Genomic DNA, 22,056 nt, shown 5'->3' with positions numbered 1-22,056 from the left:
TGAGGGCTAATAAACTGAAGCCTAAAGCAGATAAGACTGAGGTGAGTCAACTGCGCTTTGTACAGAGAAGCATCAAACGAATTCAGAAAGTTATCTCAAGTTCTGAAGTGTGGCTAAGATAAAGTGTTAGGCCTGCACTAGCCAAAAATTTTTGTGCTTCAATCTGAGTGTGAGGAATGCTAATAATATAAGTGTTTCCTAGGTTACACTATCGCAAGATTTGCTTTATTATAAAATGCTAGCTATAAGCAATGGAACTTATCCAAACTTACTTTTAAACCACATGAAATAAAGTTTTAACAGCAAACAAGAGAGCAGAGACTGACTCACATCTAGCTAGGCCACCTGCAATAAGTGGAACGGAATCATGATCTTCTCCTATTTTAGAACTGAAGGTATCATGTAGTTGATCATAGCAGGTAAAATAAACTACAGTTGTTGGAACTGAAACTGCTCTAAAACAAAAGTATAAATATTCAGTAAAGTTGCCAATCATTAAACACTTGCTCAGTTAGCTGTTGCCCCCCTAGGTTAACTGGTTAAAATATGAGTGTCTTGATCAGAACTATTCCAGGTGTCCATAGCTCTCCAACACCCTTTATCTATCCTGACTGTGCTGAAAGCAAAAAGAACTCAATAATCCCAACAGATGAATGCAAATTGTGCCAATGCTCAGATGAATCGCAAGCCCTACCTTACAGCTAGCTATTCAAACTTCAAAATGCAATTGCACTACAAAACTTGCATTCATACAACTGCAAAATGCATATATACAAGGAGCAAAAGTCTATGTCTCTGCCAAGGTATTTTGCCCTTCCTGCAGCAGATCTTCTAAGCCTGTAACTGCATGCTTGGCCTGTAACTGCATGCTTGGCACAACATCAAAGCCCCTTTCCCTCTCAGCTGCTTCCTATTTTACAGATGATGGGGAGGAGAGGACCTCAGAGGGCCAGACTCTGCTGCAGGCCTGCTTTACAGGAAGCTATATAGGAAGACAATAACTATATAACTTACAGTGATGGAAGTAGTCCACTCCACAGGCTTTTCATACCCTCTCTTTGAACAATTTTCACAAAAGCATCCTAAATTAGCCAAATATGAAGAGAGAAAGGGTTACAGATTTCTATAAGTCCTATTTGGTCTGCGGCTACAAATTGCATATTTTTTTGGTAAGTCTACTAAAACTTTATTTTAAAAATATTTTGCACACTAATGCACTAGTTTGTATATTATTTTGTTTTGTTTCTTTTTGCTGTTATATGGTTAAAAGTTTTCAGTGTGGTTATTATTTTTTAACATTTATATTGGTTGTGTGTTTTGTTGTATTTGTATTCAGCTGTATTTGTTTTAATTCATGCAGTGAGTTGCCTTGAGTCCTAAAATGGGAGAAAGGCAGGATATAAAACAAAGAAAGAAAAGTTACAGCATTTAAAACAATATTAAAAATAGTAACAGATAGGTAGCCGTGTTGGTCTGATGCAGTAGAAATATATTAAAAAATTAAAGAATTGTCTAGTTAGTAGCACCTTAGAGACCAACTAAGTTTGTGGTCTCTAAGGTGCTACTAGACCCATTTTTTAATTTTTATATATATTAAAAATAGTATGTTTTACAATAGGATTTGCATGTTTATTTCTAATATTAGGACCATGGAAAGGTTTGACAAATAACAAACAAATGCAGTACAAGATATATAATCTAACCTGATCAATAAATTATCATCGTTGGGAATTTTTTCCTTTACATGATACATAGCTGAACCAAATACTTAATTGGATGTTTAAAGGCATATGGAGTAGCAGCAGCTCAGTATTTCTGTCCAACCCTTTCTCTGAATATCTCAAACACAATCTGTGACACAACATCATTGTATCAGACATTGTCCTACCCCAATAACTGACTGCCAGTGGTGCAAATGGGCAGTGTTTACCTGTATATTAAGAAAAGGAAAAAGCAAAAGAAGTGTTGGGAGATCTATGTCTCTTGCTAAATTAAGCCCTGAATTGCAGAATGCAGCCTACAAAGTGGAGCTAGCAGTTATAGGAGTCTTTCTTTACTTTAAAAAGACAAGGGAGGGTCCAGCCAGTCCAATATATTGGCTTAGTGACTAAGGGAAGTCAGATCTGTAGGTGTCTAGTCTCATCTAATACCAAATCAGTAAGCTTGGAAGCCATTTCTTGACTATGACAAGGAATTTCCAAGGGCACAGAAACAGTAATCTTGGATACCACGACAGCTAAGCAGGATCCTGCCATTTGCAACCTGTTAAGTATTAGTAGTTAAATAATATTTCTTTTCTTACTCTATATCAATACTCATATATTGGTGATTCTTGGTAATTAGAATTATCCCTTAATGCTGATCCTATTTAAAAAATGTTTGCTTTATTTCTGACTTACATTTCCCCCTCCCCCCGGAGTAATCTTAAAGCTAGGCAGACACCAACTCTTATCACAATAACGAGAATGATCAGTGCTTCTGCTCCAAACACAAAATACATTGAATTCATACTATGATTTTTTTTTAAGCAACAGCCTTAAGAGTGTTGTGCTCAGAGTTAAAACTGGTAGGATTAAATATGTTTCTCCTTACTGTCATGCCAGTAAAACGTCCAGCTGTCTTATGCCAAGTTTTGCCAGTTCCATTTTCATAGAGATAAACATGATCTGTCAAGCCATCAGAATCCAAAAAAGCCTTTCCTGATAAAAGGGTGAACAAAAAACCTGTCATATTGTTTGTAACAGAGAGGGGGTGGGTAAAGCATAGGCTCGGGCACATTTACTGGAAGGGGGGGTGATATTCACTCAGGCCTTGGGAAGATATTTATTTTATTTAACAAAATGCATATACCACTTGTAAAATATTTCATTGGTTCATTAGAAAAATAGTTTTCTTCTGCTTTAACTCCTGGTCACAAAGCTGGCCGAGTTGATTTTATATAAATCAGAAGCCACCCCTTGTCACCTGGTTGTCTCCAGCTCCAACATCACTTGGGCTTCTAGCAAATTAGTTCAGGTGCCTTCATGGTGAAGTGGCACAGCCACCAATTTACAACTATCCATAAAAGTGGTTTTGCCTTCTGTCTAAGACCTCACTTCTGGAATGTTACACTAATGCATGCCTGGATGCTTCTTGCTGGATTTCAGTGGGGTCAACAGCTCTAATGACTAAGTATTAGAGTAAGCCAAGTTAGCTTAAATTTCCAAATGTATTCTCACACTTTATTTTTTTTTTCTTATTTCACTGGTAACAGGTCCACATTTCATTAGCATAGCTATCTCTATAATTCTTGTGTGGTTTCTTGAGGTTAAGCTTTGGCTCTGATCCAGTACCTGCCCGCTTGGTTACCTGCTACTGTGTAATTTGGGCTTGGGGCTTGAGATGCAGAGGGCTCTTGTCTCCTCAAATCCTAGGGGCATCTAATATAATCTGAGGTTCTCCTGACTCAGGCTGAGTGCGCTAACAGAAGTGGTGGCAGCTTCTACCTTGCAGGATTCGTTTGGCCCTGGTCATCTGGTATCTTGTACACTGCCTGCCCTTTACACTGCTTGATTAAAACAAAGCAGTCTAAGCAGTTTACAATGCTCAGGTTGAGTTTGCAGTTGTAGTGGGTTGTATTCTGCTATTATTTGTTACGAATTGCAATTTTTAAAAGGATTTTTTTTGTTTGTTTCCCACCCTGAGATCTTTGGGTTCAGGGTAGGGTATAAATATTTTAAATACATAATTAAATAAGTTAAGTAAACTCTGTACTATATCCCTTATATACATTAATACTAATTGGCTTATGGAGCATACATTTGGGAGGTATACAAGACAAGTACCTGTTAGATATTTCCTGTTGCAAAAATAGTGATAAACAAACATAATTCACTGCTCCATTCTGCCACTGTATATATTGGAAATTAAAGTTCTCTCTTCACTCAAAACATAAACAGAATAGGAACCCTTTTATCTGTATCCCATATGCATATCTATAAGGATTTTACCTTTCAGGTTTGGATTGCTCTGGGCTTGCAGTCGAACTTTAACAACATCTAGGGGTGTCACTAAAGCAAAAATAAAAATTGTCTTGTGGAAAACCTTTAGAATGCATAAATTAGTTGGCATTGGCAATAAGGATTTAAAAATAGAGCTAAATAAATGAATATACATAAATCAGCAAAGACTTGATCTCTGTTGCCCCAGAGGGCAGTAGAAGGCACATTTCAATTGAGCATAAAGAGAAATTTATTAATGTTAACAGTGATTCAACAAAGAAACGAGTTACTGAGCCTGAGGCTCTCCTGTTCAAGGTCTTCAAGCTGAAGCTGGACAGCCATCTGTTGTGGATGCTCTAACAACTCTATATTTCCTACATCAAAAAAGGGGACTGGACTAGATGGATAAGACCAGCCTCCAGTTCTAGGATTCTACTGGGTTACCATGAATGAAGGTATCATTCTCACTTTATGCCTCCTCTTGCATGAGCAATGAACTACAGTCCATGGTGTAACATTACATCCAAACCAGGGATTGTTGCTTGTTTTGCTTAAACAAACCACGATTGCCAGTTTGGATACAGTCATTTGGCACTAAGCCAAATATTATTGTTTCTGGTCCTACTCACACTATGGAAAGAATGAAGCAGGAGCTGTCTGCATATCCCTGGTAAACCATTGCCTATGTACAGTACATGCAGCTGCAGCCATAATGAGCTAAGTGGATTCAAAGATTTTTCCTTACCCAAAACTGATGTAATAAGAGCACCACAACCAGAGGAGAATGCTTGCTGAGAAGTTGTGATTCTGTATAATTCATTTTCTTTCTCTTCAGAGCCCATAATTTTGTTCCTTGAAAAACATAACCTGTTTTTGAAAAAAATCAGCCACATACATTATTATTATATTATTATTATTATTATTATTTTAAAAACCCTCAATAAACAATATGAAGCATTATTTAGCAGCAATCAATTTGGAACAAGTTCAGGACAACTTGTGGTGTTTGCATCAAATTCTGAAAGCTTGTGTCTGATCTACTCAGTCTGATCTTCTGACAACTGGCAGCCTACACAGAAAGACAAAACAGGTAGAAGACCCAGCGGCTTGGCAAAATTTTATTGCAATACATAGCGGTTGTTTCTAATTTAATAATAGGCTCATATTCCGCATTTTCACGATGCTAAGTTCTAAGGAAACCCAGATTTTATTTTTTTATATAGGAAACTCTCCCAAGTGCTGGTATTGTGAGCTGGCGATATGAATGGCTACCCGATTAGTCACATACCTCACCCTGGCCCAACACTCCTATCTCGTCCGCCTCCTAAAACACAAACCAACTGAGGAGCGTCGCTTCCTCCTCTCGGAAAACTTTGTCCGCCCTTCCTTTCGGGTAACAAGAGCAGCTGCTCGGGAGCTCCCAGCCAAGCTCTACTTCGGAGAAGGGGGCAACCTTGGCGCTGCTGCCCACCCGAGGCCTCCAGGAGGAGGAGCCCTCCCCCCCCCTAACTCCCACCCCACCAGGCAGCGCGCAGAGCCGGCCTCCGAGGGGAGGGAGGCTCCTCGCTGGTTGGTGGCGCCTCCGCCTCCGCTTCCCGGCACGGGCGGCCCTTCAGGCCAACGAGAGAGCCGAGGCCGGCCTCGGGAGCTGCTGGTAGGCCCTGCTGGGCAGAGGCGGGAAACTGCGAGCGACAGCTAGCTCGATGGCCGACTCGCGGAAACACTGAGCGGCTCCCGTCCCCGGCGCCATGGGCCCCGCCACGTTGGGGTGAGCAGGAGGCGGCGGCGGAAAGTCGGGCGCGAGGCGGCGGGTGAGGGTGGGGGGAGTCGGCTCGCGCGGCGGGAATGCACATTTCAAACGCCAACCGTCCCTCGGCGGGGGAGGGGGGAGGAGGAGGAGGAGGAGGCGGCAGGGAGAGGGGGCGCAAGGGAAGCGGGCGCTGGACACCAGGCGCTGCCCCCCAGGCGGGGAGGGGAAAAACCAGGGTGAGGTTTTTTTGGGGGGGGAGGCGGTTGGGACTACGGGGGGCGGGGAGGCTGTAAGACTCGGGGTCTCCGCCCACCACCTTTAAAGAGCTTTTCGGGTTTTAGTTATTTTTTTAAATGTGGTTTTAATTTCTGTATCTCTTTTTGCCTCGCAGGTCGTAACCGTTAGAGGCGAGGTGGGTAAGATGTGACTTCCCAGGAAAATGAAACCAAGTGGTTTGAAGAGCAGCAGCAAAGGACAGCTCCCCTGTAAGTGCCAGGACTTAGTCCGCTAAATAATAATAATAAATTTATTATTTATACCCCCGCCCATCTGGCTGGGTTTCCCCAGCCACTTTGGGTGGCTCCCAGCAAAATATTAAAAACACGATAAAACAGGAAACATAAAAAACTTCCCTAAACAGGACTGCCTTCTAAAACAGGGATGTCTTCTAAAAAGCTTCAGCCCCTTCACAGATTCGTTCCAGAAAGGAGGTTCTGACAAAAAAAGAGTTGTTTCTTCTCCCTGCCAACCCCACCCCCTCACCAACACAAAAGAAAAGGGGAAAAAAAGATGATAAAGCTCTGGCAGAATCTCAGTTCAAATCTGCTCCCGTTTTCTTTGGAAATCCAGAGAGGCAAAAATTTCTTAGAGGAGGTTGGTTGATGAGATCTAGATAGCTTTTGTATTTTTATAATTTGAGGGGAGTGGGGGGCTTAAACTGTATGCATGGGCCCCCTTCTTATTTCTGAGTCCAGCACTGATGCAAATCCTGGAATAACCAGGCTGGCTTCCTTGTGAGATAACAGCCTAAGACTAAGTATTGGTAGTTAAGATAACAAAGGAAATGGCTCTCTGCCGGAGGACAAATGGGTGGGTAGCTAGAAAGACAAAAGGCCAGAGTTGTGGGTTGAGTTATGTGAGCTGTAGTTATCTGAGAAGTAGGTTGGGAAGCCTGAGATTGAGCCATGCCTGATTTCTGCTTGAATCCAAGTGCTGTGGCTTTGGAAGAAGCAAGAACTTTTTGGAGTGTTAATACTGTGAACCCTTCTATTGTTGGCTCAGGTTGTATATATGTGTAAATAAACCAGATTGGGGTGGTGTGCTACAGTATCTTGATGTGTTCTGTTTGATTTTACTTAACTTGTGTTTCACTTACTCCAAATGTGTGTATAACTGCTTTGCACTGCAAGCTGTTGTGGGCTTTTTGAGAATTATGCTAAACATTATGCTTATTGTTCAAAAGGTAAGCAGCTACTTTGCTTGTAAAGTTGTAGTTTGCCTGGCATAGAGATTGGACTTTTTGTTTCCTGTACAGCTGGGGTATAAGAACTCATCCTATAGCCAGTTTTTTTTTAATGCTCTAATGAGGAACTTATTCAAGACTTTTGAAGGTTTGGGATCTGTAAGTGAAAGTAAAACTGACTGCATGTGTGTTTGTAAGAGTGTTGTCCTATATTTTAACTCTGATATGAAACACATCCACTTGAAACCAAATCTTATTTATTTCAGTGGGATGTGTTCTTGGTTTAGGGCTGCAATCCCAGTAAATTTACTTAGAAATGTCTTTCTCTGAAATCAGCATGATATGTTCATATGTTGTTGGCATCCATCTGTCTCAAGAAACAATGGAGTGTGCTATGGATTAAGTAAAACCACTGCCTTAGTAGGCAAAGTGACCTCCCTGGGGCACAAGCCTGAGCAGTTTGTACGGAGCTCCTGGGCTGCCCAGAACAACAAGACCCCCCTCATGACCTCATTCCTTGTCCAAGGAAAAGCAGAGCAATCTGTTTGGCACCAGCTAGCTGGGCATCAGGAGTTGCCAGAAGTAGGCATACAAGGTGCCATCCAACTGTCTTGTGGATTTTTGTTGGGTTTACTCCTTAGCCTTTTCTCCTCCCAAATGTATGCCAGAAGGCAGTGGAGCTTTAGGATCAGAGTTTTCCATCTCCCAGATGGACAAGCCCCATCTACCCCATGTATAAGAAAGGTAAAGGGACCTCTGACCATTAGGTCCAGTCGTGTCCGACTCTGGGGTTGTGGCACTCATCTCGCGTTACTGGGCGAGGGAGCCGGCGTACAGCTTCCGGGTCATGTGGCCAGCATGACAAAGCCGCTTCTGGCGAACCAGAGCAGCACACATATAAAATTAGGAGGTTCACTTCCAGTTGAGATCATTCCAGTTGAGATCACTTGTGAAGGATGTAGGGCCTGTTCAGGTGCTCTCTCAAACACAAATATCTTATTTAAGAGTAGCTCCTCCTGGACCAGATAGTATCACATATATTTGAATGCAATATCTACATGTACTCGAGCCAGATGCCAGTAGCAGCAGATTGACTTCTGCGTCTGAAGCCCTGTCATCTCAGGCTGGTCAGGGTACAAGGTGGTGATGGGGTTTCTGTCTGTTTTTCTTTTCTTTTCTTGCTGTAATAGCTCCAGGCTAGCATAGCTGAGAACCCCAAATTGAGCCTTTCTTTGTAGAATGGGGAAGCTTAGGGTCCAGCAGATCCATGGCTAGCCTTTCCCCATAGCTTCTCATTTTGCGATCCTACTCTGGTTACTGCCAGGTAAAGCATTCACTCTTCAACATTTTCCACTGCCTTGTCAAAGGCCTGCCATCAGAACTTAGCAGATGGAGATGTCCACTATATCCTAGGACTGTGCTATCAGGTTCTACCAGTTCAGTCACTGCATTATAAATAATATTATGAGGAAGGAGGGGAATGTGCTGTTGATCTGACCTTGTGTGGTGAGGAGAGGGATTGTATGGTGAGGAGAGGGATATTTATTAGAAATACGGCTTTACTTACCCAGGATGATTTGCCCGCAAACCCTTCTAAAACTTCTTTAAAAACCCCTAGGTTATCAAGTTCTCTTTTCTTTTTATTATAGGTGATATGCAAGGAAAAACAGAAAGAAGCAAACCTCCCCTGAAAAATGTGAAGAAAGATTCCACAAAATCAGATAAACTAAAATGCAAACCACTTACTGGGAAGGTGTTTTACCTTGATATTCCATCCAATGTCCTCTCTGAGAAAATAGCAAAAGATCTTAAAGAATTGGGAGGGGTAAGTCTGTTTCTGTTTTGTTTAAAATCTGAAAAATTAGGTCCTCCTGTAAGAGGGGAGCCTTCAAAATCAGTCTATATGCCCAGAAGCTTCCGAAGCTTCCAGCCCTAATAATTACCATGTTAATTCCCTTTAATGTATGTCTCACCAACTATGTAATAATATAAATGAAGATTACACATAAAATGTGTGTGAATTGGAAACAATGTATAAAGAAGTCATATAACTATTGTTTGTTGCATAACAGACTGTTATGATGTTCATAATTTCTAAGGTCCTTAACTTACAAAGTGCTTTATAATCCTGGCTCATTTTTGCTTCAATATCATATTGAGTTGAGTCAGACCAAACTTCTCAACTTTCCTCCCAAGTCCTCAAGTTCATGCTTATTATCCATAGTTTCACTGTTCACCCTGAAGATTAGGCACAAAGCCTTTCCCCTTTGATTGTTCTTTCCTCCTTTCCATCTCAGAAATACAACTCTCCTTTTCTGCTCCTTTACCTTTGTTTGTGCCCTGCTCATATCTCACCTTCGTAGTCTAACATCAATATAGCATTCTACTACCAAAATCTGCACCTTTCATGGCTTTGAGCAGTTCACCCTCAGCTTTAATCCTTTACCTACTGTCCTCACATCATGTATAAGCTTTTCCTCATTTTTAGAACTCTTTGTGGCCTTGCTCCTCCTTAACTTTGTATGTTTATTTCCCAACACATTATTCTTGTGTTCCTTGTTCAACTAGTTCTAACATCTTGGCTATCCAAATGTTTTTTGCTCCCTGCAGTGGCTCTGCCCTTTCCCTTTGCGGTCCCTTATACCCGTATATATCTCCACCTCCCTTATTTCCTTTCGGTGTTTCAAAACCTGTATTTTTGGTGTTTCAAAACCTGTATTTTCCAGGAAGCCTTTAAAACAAACTCTCTACCCCAGTCCCTATACCTTACTGTAATTAAGCTAAAGTACTGATAATAAAAATAACCACATACTCCCTTATCTGCTAGTGTCTCCATTTCACCCCCTTCCTCTATCATTTCCGGTGTCTGTTTCAGATCATAATCTTCTTGAAAGAGGAACCTGTCATACCTGTTGTTTATAAAACACCATGTACCTGAATTGCACTTAAATTAATAATAATAATTTATTGTAGCTGTTATTATTATCTTCACAGTTCCCTGTCAGATAAATCATAGTTACCTATTGATGTTGCTTGTATGAATCCCTGGAGTCTCTTTCAGAATAATAATTGTTTTAATGAGGTTCTGGGGCCAGTTTGGTACATTGGATACAGTGCTGGATAACATTAGTTCCCCCTTCTCATAATAAGCCAAGAGAGCTTGCAAGCAGCTCATTTATTTATCTCTGTGAAACACTCCTGAATCTAAACCCAGTTCTATTTGATAAAATTCTATTAACTGTCATGTGCTTAATCATATGAATTAGTGGACTGGCCTTTTTCAGGTGTAAAAACCTATTGTGATCATGCACCATCCTTTCGGCTGTGTCTTTTCAGAAACTTACAGCAGTGTGGATTGTGCTCTGGGGAAAGCACTCAGCTTTGTGCGAAGGGGGCATTGTATGTTAAACTGGTATTCAGTGCTTCATTGTTTTGTAAGGTTTATACCATTATGAAAGAATACTTTTTTATTTATATATAGAAAGTGGAAGGATTCCTGAGCAAAGATATTAGTTATTTGATCTCTAATAAAAAGGAAGCAAAATTCGCTCAAACTCTTGGACAGATATCTCCAGTCCCGAGCCCAGACTCTGTATATAATGGTGGAAACAGTTCGCCTCATCCAAGCAGCAGAAGAGACAGGCATGATGGAAGTTCATTCAAGCTAGTGGACACAGTAAGTCCCATTCCTGCCTCCTTCCCTCAAGATATATTTTTAAAAGTTATGCTGCAAGTCAAGTAGAGCTCATTCTTTACAATTTCATCTCTCTTCTTGCAAAACTAGCCAGGGTTTGCGGTTTGTGGCTAATGTTGCCTCAAGCAAAGAATGGCTTGATGAAAATGATATAGGTTATGGTACCATTAACCTGTTGTCATTTGTGTTAAGTCAGGATGTAGTTTTTGAAATACACAGCCATGAAGTCTGTTGCTTTACTTAAGTCTGCTTTTTTATATATAAATAGGAATGTTTCAGAAATTTTATCCAAAATATTTACATTAGTAATAATACACTGTCTTTTCAAACAGCTCATTACCCAAACAAACTGCAGAAAGATCAGCAATATTGGGCATATTTGTGCTGAACCTTTTTATAATCATTACTTAAGCATGTTATATTAATGGCTCGACCTAGGTTTAGAATGGATAGACCAAAAAATCCACAAATGCAGAGGAGTATGTGATGTAGCTGCTTATTTCATAGAATTGTGAAGTTGAAAGGTTTAAATCCCGTACCAATTCTGAAAATTCAGTACTACAGCACTCCTTTCATGCAGTTTTATTTATTGAAATATTTATAATCCTCTCTCTCATAAGATATATCAGGACAATATATAAATGCAGTAAATATGCAACATAAAAAGTGCAATCACATCAGTAACAGTACAGTCATACCTCGTGTTCATGTCAGTACAGTTCATGTTGCGTCTTTTTGGCTTGCAAACGTGGCAGACCTGGAAGTGTATACTTCTGGGTTTCGCTGCACACGCAGAAGCGTTATGTTCGCTTTGCACATGCACAGCACTCTATTGCGCTCTGCGCTTGTGCAGAAGCGCTGCTCTAGTTGCGGACTTTTTGGGTTGCAAATGGCACCCCGGAACGGATCATGTTCGAAACTAGAGGTACCACTGTATCACATTTTTTAGAATTGTAGAGTTTGAAGGGATCTTCGAGGATCATCTAGTCCAACACCCTGCAATGAAGGAATATGCAAGTGGCCTGTATTGGAATCACACCTGTGACCTTGGTGTTATTAGCACCATGCTCTAACCAATGTGTAAGCAGGTTTTACAAATATTTAGAATCCTTGCAGAGTTATGTCTTAAACATTTCATTATGCAAGACTACTAGTCATGAACACAAATGTTATGTATTTTCTTTCTTTCCTATAAATAGGTACGCATGAGTAGAGGAAAATCTTTAGTTGAAAAAGCAATAAAAGAGCAGGTATGTATCATTCAATAAGGTGACTCCATGCTGGCAGGAGTGGGATTCCTGGTAGCATCATTGCTGTTGCTTACCAAGGCAGGGCAGTGGTGAGGTTAGGGTTGCTTGAATGCGACAGCAGAAGTGCTGGATTGGCTTAGCTGGTGTGCCTGCATTGCCTTTATTTATCTAGCACTCTGCTTCTATGTGTTTTCTTACATGCAACTCTCTGAAATGTTTTCAAAAAGTAAACCATTCTGACTGTAAAAGTTGTGAAATGGGTTTGTCAGTGATGCAACTTTTGTAATAGCCCTTTTGGCTAATTTTGCTTATGCAGCTTTAATGGGTCTTTGGTTTGGACAGTGTGAAAATGTGCATGCAACACTCCCAAGTGATGCTGGCATATTCATACACATGAATATAAAAAATATTGTAGTTAATGGAAGTATTATAAATATGTGTCTTTCAGGAATTAATTCCCTCTGGTAGTATTTTGTCCAATGCCTTGAGTTGGGGAGTGAAAATACTTCATGTTGATGGTAAGTATTTTTTCAGGGAATTTTCAATTCTTTTAGAATAAGATAATTTCAAATAATAATTTTGATAATCTTTTCCTGATAATAGATATTAAGAAGTATATTGATCAGAAGAAAAAAGATATCTCTCTGATCAAGAAATCAAGCACCGAAATCAAATATGCGGTAAGTCTACATCTTCCTAATTCCAGAGAAAAATAATAACAGGTTAAATATCATAAAACTAATGCCTTAAATATTTAAGATAGATCTTTAAATGTATATACTTTATGGGCTATACACAAATTACTATCCTCAGCTAAGTAGCATAATGCTTTACTCATTTGTGCATTGTACCAGAAAAATTTGGGTGTCCACTTGATTTTGGTATGATCATGGTCCAGGAGAGGAGGAGGGTGAGCACCTTATCCTGAAATGAGAGTAACGAATGGGCCTTTGTGGTGGAGGAAGAGGAGAAAACCTAGTTGCCCTTCTGAAGGAAGGAGTCTGGTAGTGTCTATAACCTAGAGAGACAGCTTTCCCTCCCCCAACTTTGCTAGCCTATTAGTGATCAACATTTGGCTGGGGGGGGGGGTGGATCTGAAAATGCATAATGCAATCCTATGTACATTTCTATTCAGATGTAAATCCCACTGAGTTCAGTGGAATTTACAGATTATAGGATTGCCAACTGATTTCTTCCATCTGTTGGAATACTATTTAACATGAGTGTTAGACTTTACTAAACAAAACTAAAGCTTGTCATGTTAATTTTCCATACTCTGTGAATATATCAGATGTTTTTACCAATAGGCAAAGTATCTGAACTATTTGAGTAATTAAAAAGTTCACTAAAGCACTTATTGTGATCTAAATATTATATTAGATTAATTCTTACTTTTAAAAATATATATATATTTATTGGAATAATTGTAAATACTTTAAGGAATTGCAACTCAGTAGTACAAATTCCTCTTACCTTGTTTACATTTTTTTTAAACTAGAAACTGTTAACAAACTAAATTTAGCATGCCCAAGGAACTGAATATTAGAGAACTATATTTCTGCTGCTGTGCTCAAAGGATCAGATAGCAAGTGATGTGAAAAGCCCAGGAGAGCCGCTGCTGATAAGTACTGGGCTAGTTAAGCAAATAGTATAATACATAAAGTAGCCAACTTGTTTATGTATTGTTAAGGGGATCATTTAATTGCTGAATAGCTAGCTATAGGCATAGCTGTCAACTTTTCCCTTTTTTAAGGGAAATTCCCTTAGGATTCCTCGCAAGAAAAGGGAAAAGTTGACTGCTATGGCTATAGGTAGGAAGGAGAGAGACTTGCTTTTTTCTTCTGCTTCTTTTTGAAAAAAATATGCAGGGAAGAGAATTCTTTTAACCTTGTTGCACACATTCCCCCTAGCTGTATGCCTTTCTATGCTCTGCTTGTGTCTTTTTAAATGTCTTAGAACTACATACATAACTATAAACATAGACAAGATGTGACTTATCTTAAAATACAGTTAATCAGTTTTGCAAATAAAATGAAAAACTATACTTCCCTTTGACTGGTTGGTTGCTGGTCCACTGCTCTGGTCTCCTACATCACACAATCAACTATAAAATGTGCACATTTGAATAAATCGAATGAATAAACTATAATAATGATAATAATTTCTTTTTAACAGGAAAAAGAGTCAATTGATCAGAAAACGAAAAGTAAGTATTCAAGACATGAATAAGACTTGTTATTTATTTTACAAAATATAAAAATATTGATTGTTTAAAAAGAAAAATCTTGATCGTTTATTCTAGGCAAGGTTATTAATCTACAGAATTTTCCATAAGCTGTTTGTTACTTGTGTTAGAAATAGGAATGTTCATATAATCTGGTAATAATAAAAAGTTTTTTAAAACATTCTTTTGAACAGATAAACTGAAAAATCCTTTTCTGAAGGTAGAAGACAGAAGACGGTAAGTGTTATTTTCAGATGAATTAATATTCCATTCAACACATGTCCTCCAAACCATCTGCTTTCTTCTTGGAGGTTGATGACAACATTTGATGCAATGACAATATAATCTGCAGGAAAACAATGCAAAGCTCTAATATGCTGGAAGGATTTGAGTAAGGCAATTCCTTTTGTGCTATGTAATCTATCAGAGATGATAGAACAGTGGGGTACTTTGATCTTTGTAATATAACCAGCTCTTCAAAAACTTCAACTTCGTTTCTTCTCAAGTAGTTTGACCCAAAATCTGCATTATGCTAAGGAAGCACAAATTTGGTGGGCTTATCTGGCCACACTCCCATGGGTCAACTTTGACAAGTGGACAGAACAACTCTCTTGCCAGTCACCTGGTATCACTATGTATGATATAAGATGATTGACAGGTGGACCGACTGTTGGGCACTTGACAACCCATGCATGAAGCACTTTGCAAGCCCTGTGTAGTCAGTTCCTCAGGAATTGACATCATGCATTTCTCATAGCGAATTCTCTTTCTTGCAGCTAATCCAGCTGGAGAGCCAAAGCCTGCTTTTCCTTGGTAGTGCACAATTGGGAATGCATTTACAGCTGCATTTCTGCTTCCCCCACACCTGACATCATATTCAAAGAAAAATAACCTCCTGCACCACTGGCTGGAAGTTTCCCACCGATGGTGCAAAATTTATGTATACAGATAGAGAACAAAACATTGCTAATTTTTTAATCAAAGTATTTATCAAACTGGGTTTTTTTTCTACAGGGAGGTGGAGAATGGAGAAGTTGGAGGGCACAGTAGGTGATTTATTGCAAAGCACAAACCTGAGTAAAAGAACAAGTGTATATGTGGCTTGAACCCTATAAAAGGGAGGTACAGAGTCTATATAGCAAAGAATAATAGAGTGTCAACATTGCTATAGCAGTGTGGCATACATCACAGATAACACACTGCAAGCAAGAACTACTGAAAAACCAAGTTTTTAACATATGTATTGCTTTTTTATTTTTTCTCATGTAGACGCTACAGACCCTTTTACTTGCAACTGTCCAGCTTTCCTGTTGTCAACTATTCCAATCCAAAACCTTACAGTCCATTTGAAACAGAAAAGAAGAATATAATTGCTCATAAGCAAATTGAGAATAAACAAAGGTAATTGAAGAGGGATGTGCCAAAAATTGGTAAAGGGCTAAAGATGATGGAAGCAAGCTTGGATTTTTACACAGAATTCAAGACGAGTTTATAAACATGTCTTATATTGGGCTAATCTAATCACACACATTACCATGCCTACTAGTTAGTTGTTAGTGAGCCCCCATCACCATTAGACAAGTTGCTTTGATTTAATGAATTTTAATGCTCAGTTAAATGTTTGCAGTTAGACACTGCTAGTTTAGTCTGGATTCTATAAGTCTGCCTCTGGTTATCACAGCGAAAGAGTGGATGCATGAGTCATTTATACTTATTTTCTGCTCAAATATCCAGATATGCTAAAGTGGTGAAAAGAAGTTTATAAATTTTATAAATAAAGAAAAACTACCCTGAGAAAAACTACACTGTTAGTTTTGTTTGGGACTGAAGAACCCATGTATGGAGGACAGGAAGCTTGACAAGAAGCTGAGCAGAAAGAGGAAGCAAACCAGGGGACAGTGAGGCCAAAGAAAATATGGTTGCTGAAGAAAGGGTACAGAATATGCAGAAATCTGAGAGAACAGGTGGATGAGGGAAGAAGCTTGAGCCAAAGGGCAGGGGAAACACAGCTGAAGAAAAGAAGAGATGGGCAGGAGAATAATCACACTAGCTAGAATCAGAAAGAGGATGTGTGCTCTTTTGCAAAGGGGGCTCCACAGGAATTGAAAGATTGGGAGGTTGTGCTTTCTTATAAGTAGCTAGCTGGGTCATGTCTTCCAGACATTGTACATTGCGGGGGACAGGGGAGAGACCTTCCAGTGCTAAATGTTTAGTCACTGAATATCCATATCTCACTGTCAAGTTCCACAGGGTTAGTATATAGTTCAACAGTATATTAAAATCTTTAAATCATAATGATGTTCTAGAGCCATATTTATGCAGCTGGTTACTTGGAATCAAAATGCTGCAAGTAATATTGTGCTATCACAGTTGGATTGAAAGTCCTAGTTCCTATGAAAAAAGTTACTGTGAATCCCTGAGTTGTGCTCTTAATGATCTTGCTTATTCTCTTATAGAATATATGAGTAAGATAAAGTTTCTTTTTTTCATACAGAAATCCAGCAAATAACGACAGAGGGAAGAGCCCAGTTCAGCTTCCTGCAAAACATAAAAAGAGAAAAGGGTACTGTGAATGTTGTCTCAAGAAGTATGATGACCTTCAAATAGTAAGCATATATTAACTAAATAATTGTGGCTTATTTACATGTGATGGATATACCTAAATTACTTCCAGATATTTGAGGAGAGATCATATTTTTTATTAAACCCTTTTCTCTAAAACAGTATTCCCATGTATTTGACCCATTCATAGAAATAGTTTAAAGAGCTGATGTAAAGGTTGTAATGACATAGGTTCTTTCTCATTTTTGGTGTAACTGAATTCCTTCAATATTTTATGAGACACAGCTTATGTTTTGGAAGTGACTAAGTCATCAGGTATTAAAACTCCTGTAAAGTAATGTTAAATAAGTTGTACTTCCCATGGGTAGGTTAGTCAATATCATTGCTACTCTTGCTAAATTAAGCACAGGAGCTTCAACAGGGCTGTGCGTGTGTATATTATATATTATTATAATTGTTTTGGAATCAGTGAATGCTGTTCCCTTCTAAGGGAAGATTATTATTATTTTAGACAGGTTATATTAGGATTAGACTTGCACAAAATGAGCTACTGTCCCAAAAGTGCATCAGTTAAACTTAGTACCATCATCTTTTTATTTGTATGCTGCCTTTCCATATTTAAAACCATACTCAAGGCCGTTTATAACATGAAAGGATTTACATAATCACAAACATAACAAAAGTAGTCATAAATAAAACACATCAAAATGTATACAACAGCAAATCCCACATAAATAATAAAAGGTCTAAAAATAGAAAATAGCAACAAAACACTCCCGTAAAAACACCTAGACAACATCCCAATCCAAGAGTCTGTTCAGCAGCCTCAGCTTGGGTAGCTGGAGTCAATCAGGGCCCTGCCGTCCCAGGTGGAAAAAGGCCGGCAAAGCAGGGAGCTGGTCTTCCAGGACTCACAGACAAGATGTAGCTTTTGTCTCTCTGTCGGTATTTACAGCATAGACAGCAGCATATGCAATTAGGCAATATGTGATTCGGCTATAGAGCGAGGTTTCAAGGAAAGCTGTCTCATTTTTAGCAGCTTTGGCTGCCAATGCCTTACAGGTGGATGGGTAGTACAGTTGGATATATTAGAGCAAGAATAGCCAGCATCCTATATTCTTGAGGAGCATACTTTTATCCAAATAGCAAAAGGTCTGTAGACAGGACTGATATAGTTTCCATAATGAGGTTGGAACGGCCTGTAGATAAGGACTTCCTAGTAATGGAGCATACACAATCAGGCATATCATAGTAAATAAAAATATGTAAGCTTATATGTTACATTTATCTTTTATATATTCTGTTAATGTTAGAAGTCTGTTTCTTACAACTTGAAAACAATTTTGTAGAGTCATCAGGTGTCAGAAAAGGATTGTAGATTGTGGTTGCATTTAAACAGTCATAATAAACCAATAAATGCTTAAAAAGCCAAGCCTTTTGCATAGTTTACTATCCTGGCTTATTCCAAAACTGGTAACCATAGTTCCCTGGTTCAGATAAAAAGGAAAGCTGTGGTTAATTAGAGTATTCTTGATTTGATTACTTGTGCCTCAAAAGTGCTCTCTGTATGCAAGGGAAGAGGCTCACACATATATTGGTTTATTAAGCCAAGATATTATAATCCGAACTGGGTCTTTATGGTGGTTTTAAAACTTCATTCTTGTAAAAAGAATCAATCATTTATATATAAATATTTTATTTAGGAATGCTGTTGATACATTTCCTCCCTAATTTCAGCATGTTGAAAGTGAACAACACCAGAACTTTGCTCAGAGTTCTCACTATCAAGTTGTGGATGACATTATTTCCAAGTTTTCTTGTAACTTTGTAGAGTTGAGTACACCAAAAATTAAAAGGTAAACAATTTTATAACTTCTTATAGTCAAATAATTTTTATTTTCTGCTAACTTTTCAAAAATAAATGTATGTTATTTTGTGTACCTTCCTTTCCCCTGCCATGATTGTTCTACTTCAGACGTTCCCTCACAAGTCACTATGCTTTCAGAGCTGATTTAGAAAAGTAATACTGTATACGTCTTGACCACTTTGACAGATCTAGTTTTGAAGTGATCAGCAATACAGTAATGACTTTATTTGGTGAGGCTTTCACACTGACTTCAGCTAACCCACTATCTTTTGGCCCCAAAGTGTAAAACAGCCTTTCCGATGCTATTGTGTAAAGTAGCTTCTACAGGCACCACAAAAGAATGTGTGTTCATCTTTTTTGAAGGCTCTGTCTATAAAGAACAGAGCTTGGTAGAACCATAAGCAGCATTTTTCACCTATAGATGACGTGCTTTCTGACAATTAGGCAGTACCACATACAGGACTGGTGGAAGATCTGGATTACTGATACAATGATAGGTATAAGAATAGCTATATACTATATAGCCGATTTCTGCATTTCCCAAAAACTATGCTGACAGCTTATCAGGTCATCTCTCTTACTTACAAGGAATCTAGCTGCATCCATGGCACTTTTAAAGCTATCTTAAAATCCCTGTGTCTTGCATAAGATGCTTGACAGATATGATGGTCTCCAAGTGCTGTGAGAATGAATGCTCTGAGAGAAATTTTCTAGCAGTCAGAGGGGAAGTAAAATAAGATGAGATGAACTGACATATAACAAAATGTAGACTGCAACAAGGAAAAATTAGCAGATATGTCTGCCTCTCCCTTACTCTCTACCATCCTCTCAATGGCATCTCCCTGATCTGTCCAAAAGAAATAGCTATGTCAAATACATTCTTTCTTAGCTTCTTGCTTTGCTGCTCAGTGAGATTCCCAACTCCTCTTAGCCCTCTTCAGGCATTGTAAACAAGTTAAGTAAGCACATGAAGGTAGGGAGGCAGCGTGGATTAATTTTCTAGTTCTGCCTGGTCTAGCTTGCTTCACATCCCTGCATTGCTGTTCCAGTCACTGCCTACAAGTTGGAGGGTGAGCATCTGAAGCACCAAGCCTCCTATGCTCATGAAGGCTTCCTGTGCATTTTAGAACCTTGATTTTCCAGGGTTCTAAAATGCACAAGGGATCTCCACAAGTACTCCATTTTAGACACTCACCTGTCAACTTGTAGATGACCAGAATGGCAGCACAGTGGAGTGGATGGGTGACACTAACACATGTGTCCCCATTTCTACTTTCCCCATCCCATTTTTCCAACTTCCATTTAGAATGCCTAAAGAGGGCTACTGTATTTGCCTTAAGGAGCACAGGGGGAGGCAGATCAAGAGATTCCAGTGATAGGTTCTCTCCTCACCCCCCACCCCCGCGATGCTTTGAAGGATCAGTAGGCAAAAGAGAGGCAGAGTTATACTGTACATATAGCTTGACAGTGGCCACCGAGTCAAGAATGCCACTGCCATTGTTAAACACAGAATAGGAGTTGGCAGATTATATGTGCATCTTAACTTCTCATTATAGACCAAGAGTGTGTGTACCAAATAGTTTGTCACTTTGATGGTCTTTAAGCATAATGGATGCGGGTGGCGCTGTGGGTTAAACCACAGAGCCTAGGGCTTGCTGATCAGAAGGTTGGCGGTTCAAATCCCCGCGACGGGGTGAGCCCCCATTGCTCAGTTCCAGCTGCTGCCCACCTAGCAGTTCAAAAGCATGTCAAGGTGCAAGTAGATAAATAGGTACCGCTCCGGCGGGAAGGTAAACTGCGTTTCCGTGCGCTGCTCTGATTCGCCAGACATGGCTTTGTCATGCTGGCCACATGACCCAGAAGCTGTACGCCGGCTCCCTCGGCCAGTAGCGCAAGATGAGCGCCGCAACCCCAGAGTCGGACACGACTGGACCTAATGGTCAGGGGTCCCTTTACCTTTACCTTTAAGCATAATAGTTCCTTTCCTCGGGTGCCCAAATTTGTGCAAGATTGTAAACCTCATGTAACCATTTCACAACTGGCCCATGTTATTTATGATTTACTACTAGTAAGTAATTTTCATGTCTTCTTTGAAAATTATTTTTGTATTTTTGACACGTGTAACTTCCTTAATTTTAGGCGGAAGTGTAGTGTTGGACAATTTGCTCCTCTCATGGGAACAAAAACAGAAGAGCTGAAAGAGCGGTTGAAGAGGCAAGACAGTTCACTGAGGTGGTATTCTAGGAAAAGCATTACAACACAGGTGCTGAATGAAGGTTCTCAACACCTAGAAATATATCCTAAATCTGCACACAAAAATTCTACCTCTGAATCTTCATGTTCTGTTTATTCCTATCACACCATCTGTTCTTCAGAAGCATCAAGAAAAGTCAGTGGCAATACTGAAAGTGGTAAAATGCCCAAAGCTTCAAATTTATCAGAGATTGCTTTATCAACCAACTTGGTACATCTTCCTCCCCAGAAGGAAAGTAAACAATGCATGAAAAACTTGCCTGAAATTTATGAACACTATGAGCCTATTTCAAGACAGAATTTACAAGGATTATCAACAAATTTAAACTCACTACATGCTCGGATTCCAGGCTCTGATTTTAGTGAAAGGCAAAACATATCAAAGCCAAAACGAAAATTGAACCATACAGTTCTTCTGCCAGCAAAATGTCTGAAGAAGGTAGACACTCGTTCGGCAATTGACCTTAGGGTGGAGAGCAACTGTTTTCCGAGAGAACTCACGGTCCTTCTAGAGCCAGAAAAGCCATTGATTAGTCCTCCCTCAAACAAAGAGCCCAATGAGTTGACGGACATTAATATACAAAGCTCACCAATAAAACTCAGCAGAAAAGTCATGCATTCCATAGGAAAAAACAAAAACGGAAATCAGAAACAAAAAATGGAGTTATGTTTACATCAGACTGATGAACTACCTGTTCCAGAAGAAACAAAAAATGTACAAAGCTCATCAACACAAGCACTGTTGCAGTTATTTCAGACCAGCGAAGCAAATTCTGATTTTGGGGGTTTCTCAAGCATACAAGAGAACAAAGGTTCAAATTTAATGAAAGACACATGGGAAGACCAGCATACAGATGCTTTGTGGTCTTTGTTTTCTACCTCTGCCTCTTCGTCACCATTTATTGGATTTTAATGCTGCTTTATTTAAAACGATGAGTTTTGAATAAATGTGGAAATTGAAAGATGATATTTGTGGAAAATTTTTGGTTTCTATAATAAACTATATAGTGATGA

General features: G+C 39.3%; 2 protein-coding genes across 9 annotated transcripts in view; one reads left to right on the top strand and one right to left on the bottom strand.

Annotated features, from left to right (window-relative positions):
* The window catches only part of SLC25A40 (solute carrier family 25 member 40), a 12,402-nt gene extending 6,546 nt beyond the window's left edge, over window positions 1–5,856 (bottom strand). For 5 of the 6 annotated variants that reach the window (XM_033164946.1, XM_033164947.1, XM_033164948.1 and 2 more), the window contains exons 1-6: window positions 5,832–5,856; window positions 4,726–4,847; window positions 3,990–4,049; window positions 2,593–2,699; window positions 1,015–1,082; window positions 331–455 (exon numbers count right to left, since the gene is read on the bottom strand). In XM_033164946.1, coding sequence (XP_033020837.1) covers window positions 331–455; window positions 1,015–1,082; window positions 2,593–2,699; window positions 3,990–4,049; window positions 4,726–4,847; window positions 5,832–5,833 — 484 coding nt within the window. In that variant the 5' untranslated portion in view covers window positions 5,834–5,856. Of the gene's footprint in view, window positions 1–330; window positions 456–1,014; window positions 1,083–2,592; window positions 2,700–3,989; window positions 4,050–4,725; window positions 4,848–5,268; window positions 5,431–5,831 lie in introns of those variants that run through there. The other variant, XM_033164949.1, reaches the window with a different exon arrangement.
* DBF4 (DBF4 zinc finger) lies at window positions 5,518–22,056 on the top strand. 3 transcript variants are annotated; one of them, XM_033164945.1, is made up of 14 exons: window positions 5,518–5,765; window positions 5,884–5,889; window positions 6,122–6,215; window positions 8,842–9,017; window positions 10,674–10,868; window positions 12,086–12,136; window positions 12,585–12,654; window positions 12,740–12,816; window positions 14,312–14,342; window positions 14,555–14,597; window positions 15,630–15,761; window positions 16,855–16,966; window positions 18,660–18,778; window positions 20,929–22,056. In XM_033164945.1, the coding sequence occupies exons 3-14, from the start codon at window positions 6,170–6,172 to the stop codon at window positions 21,953–21,955; spliced, it is 2,079 nt and encodes a 692-aa protein (XP_033020836.1). In that variant the 5' UTR covers window positions 5,518–5,765; window positions 5,884–5,889; window positions 6,122–6,169; the 3' UTR covers window positions 21,956–22,056. The 3 variants fall into 3 exon arrangements, with proteins under 3 accessions (XP_033020836.1, XP_033020834.1, XP_033020835.1); XM_033164943.1 differs by lacking the exon at window positions 5,884–5,889 and having other exon boundaries at window positions 5,518–5,748; XM_033164944.1 differs by lacking the exons at window positions 5,518–5,765; window positions 5,884–5,889 and adding an exon at window positions 5,902–5,966.

This window comes from Lacerta agilis, chromosome 12 (assembly GCF_009819535.1).
Source record: "Lacerta agilis isolate rLacAgi1 chromosome 12, rLacAgi1.pri, whole genome shotgun sequence".
NCBI lineage: Eukaryota > Metazoa > Chordata > Lepidosauria > Squamata > Lacertidae > Lacerta > Lacerta agilis.
The sequence above is the reverse complement of the archived record's forward strand: the minus strand, read 5'-3'. Positions and strand labels throughout refer to the sequence as shown.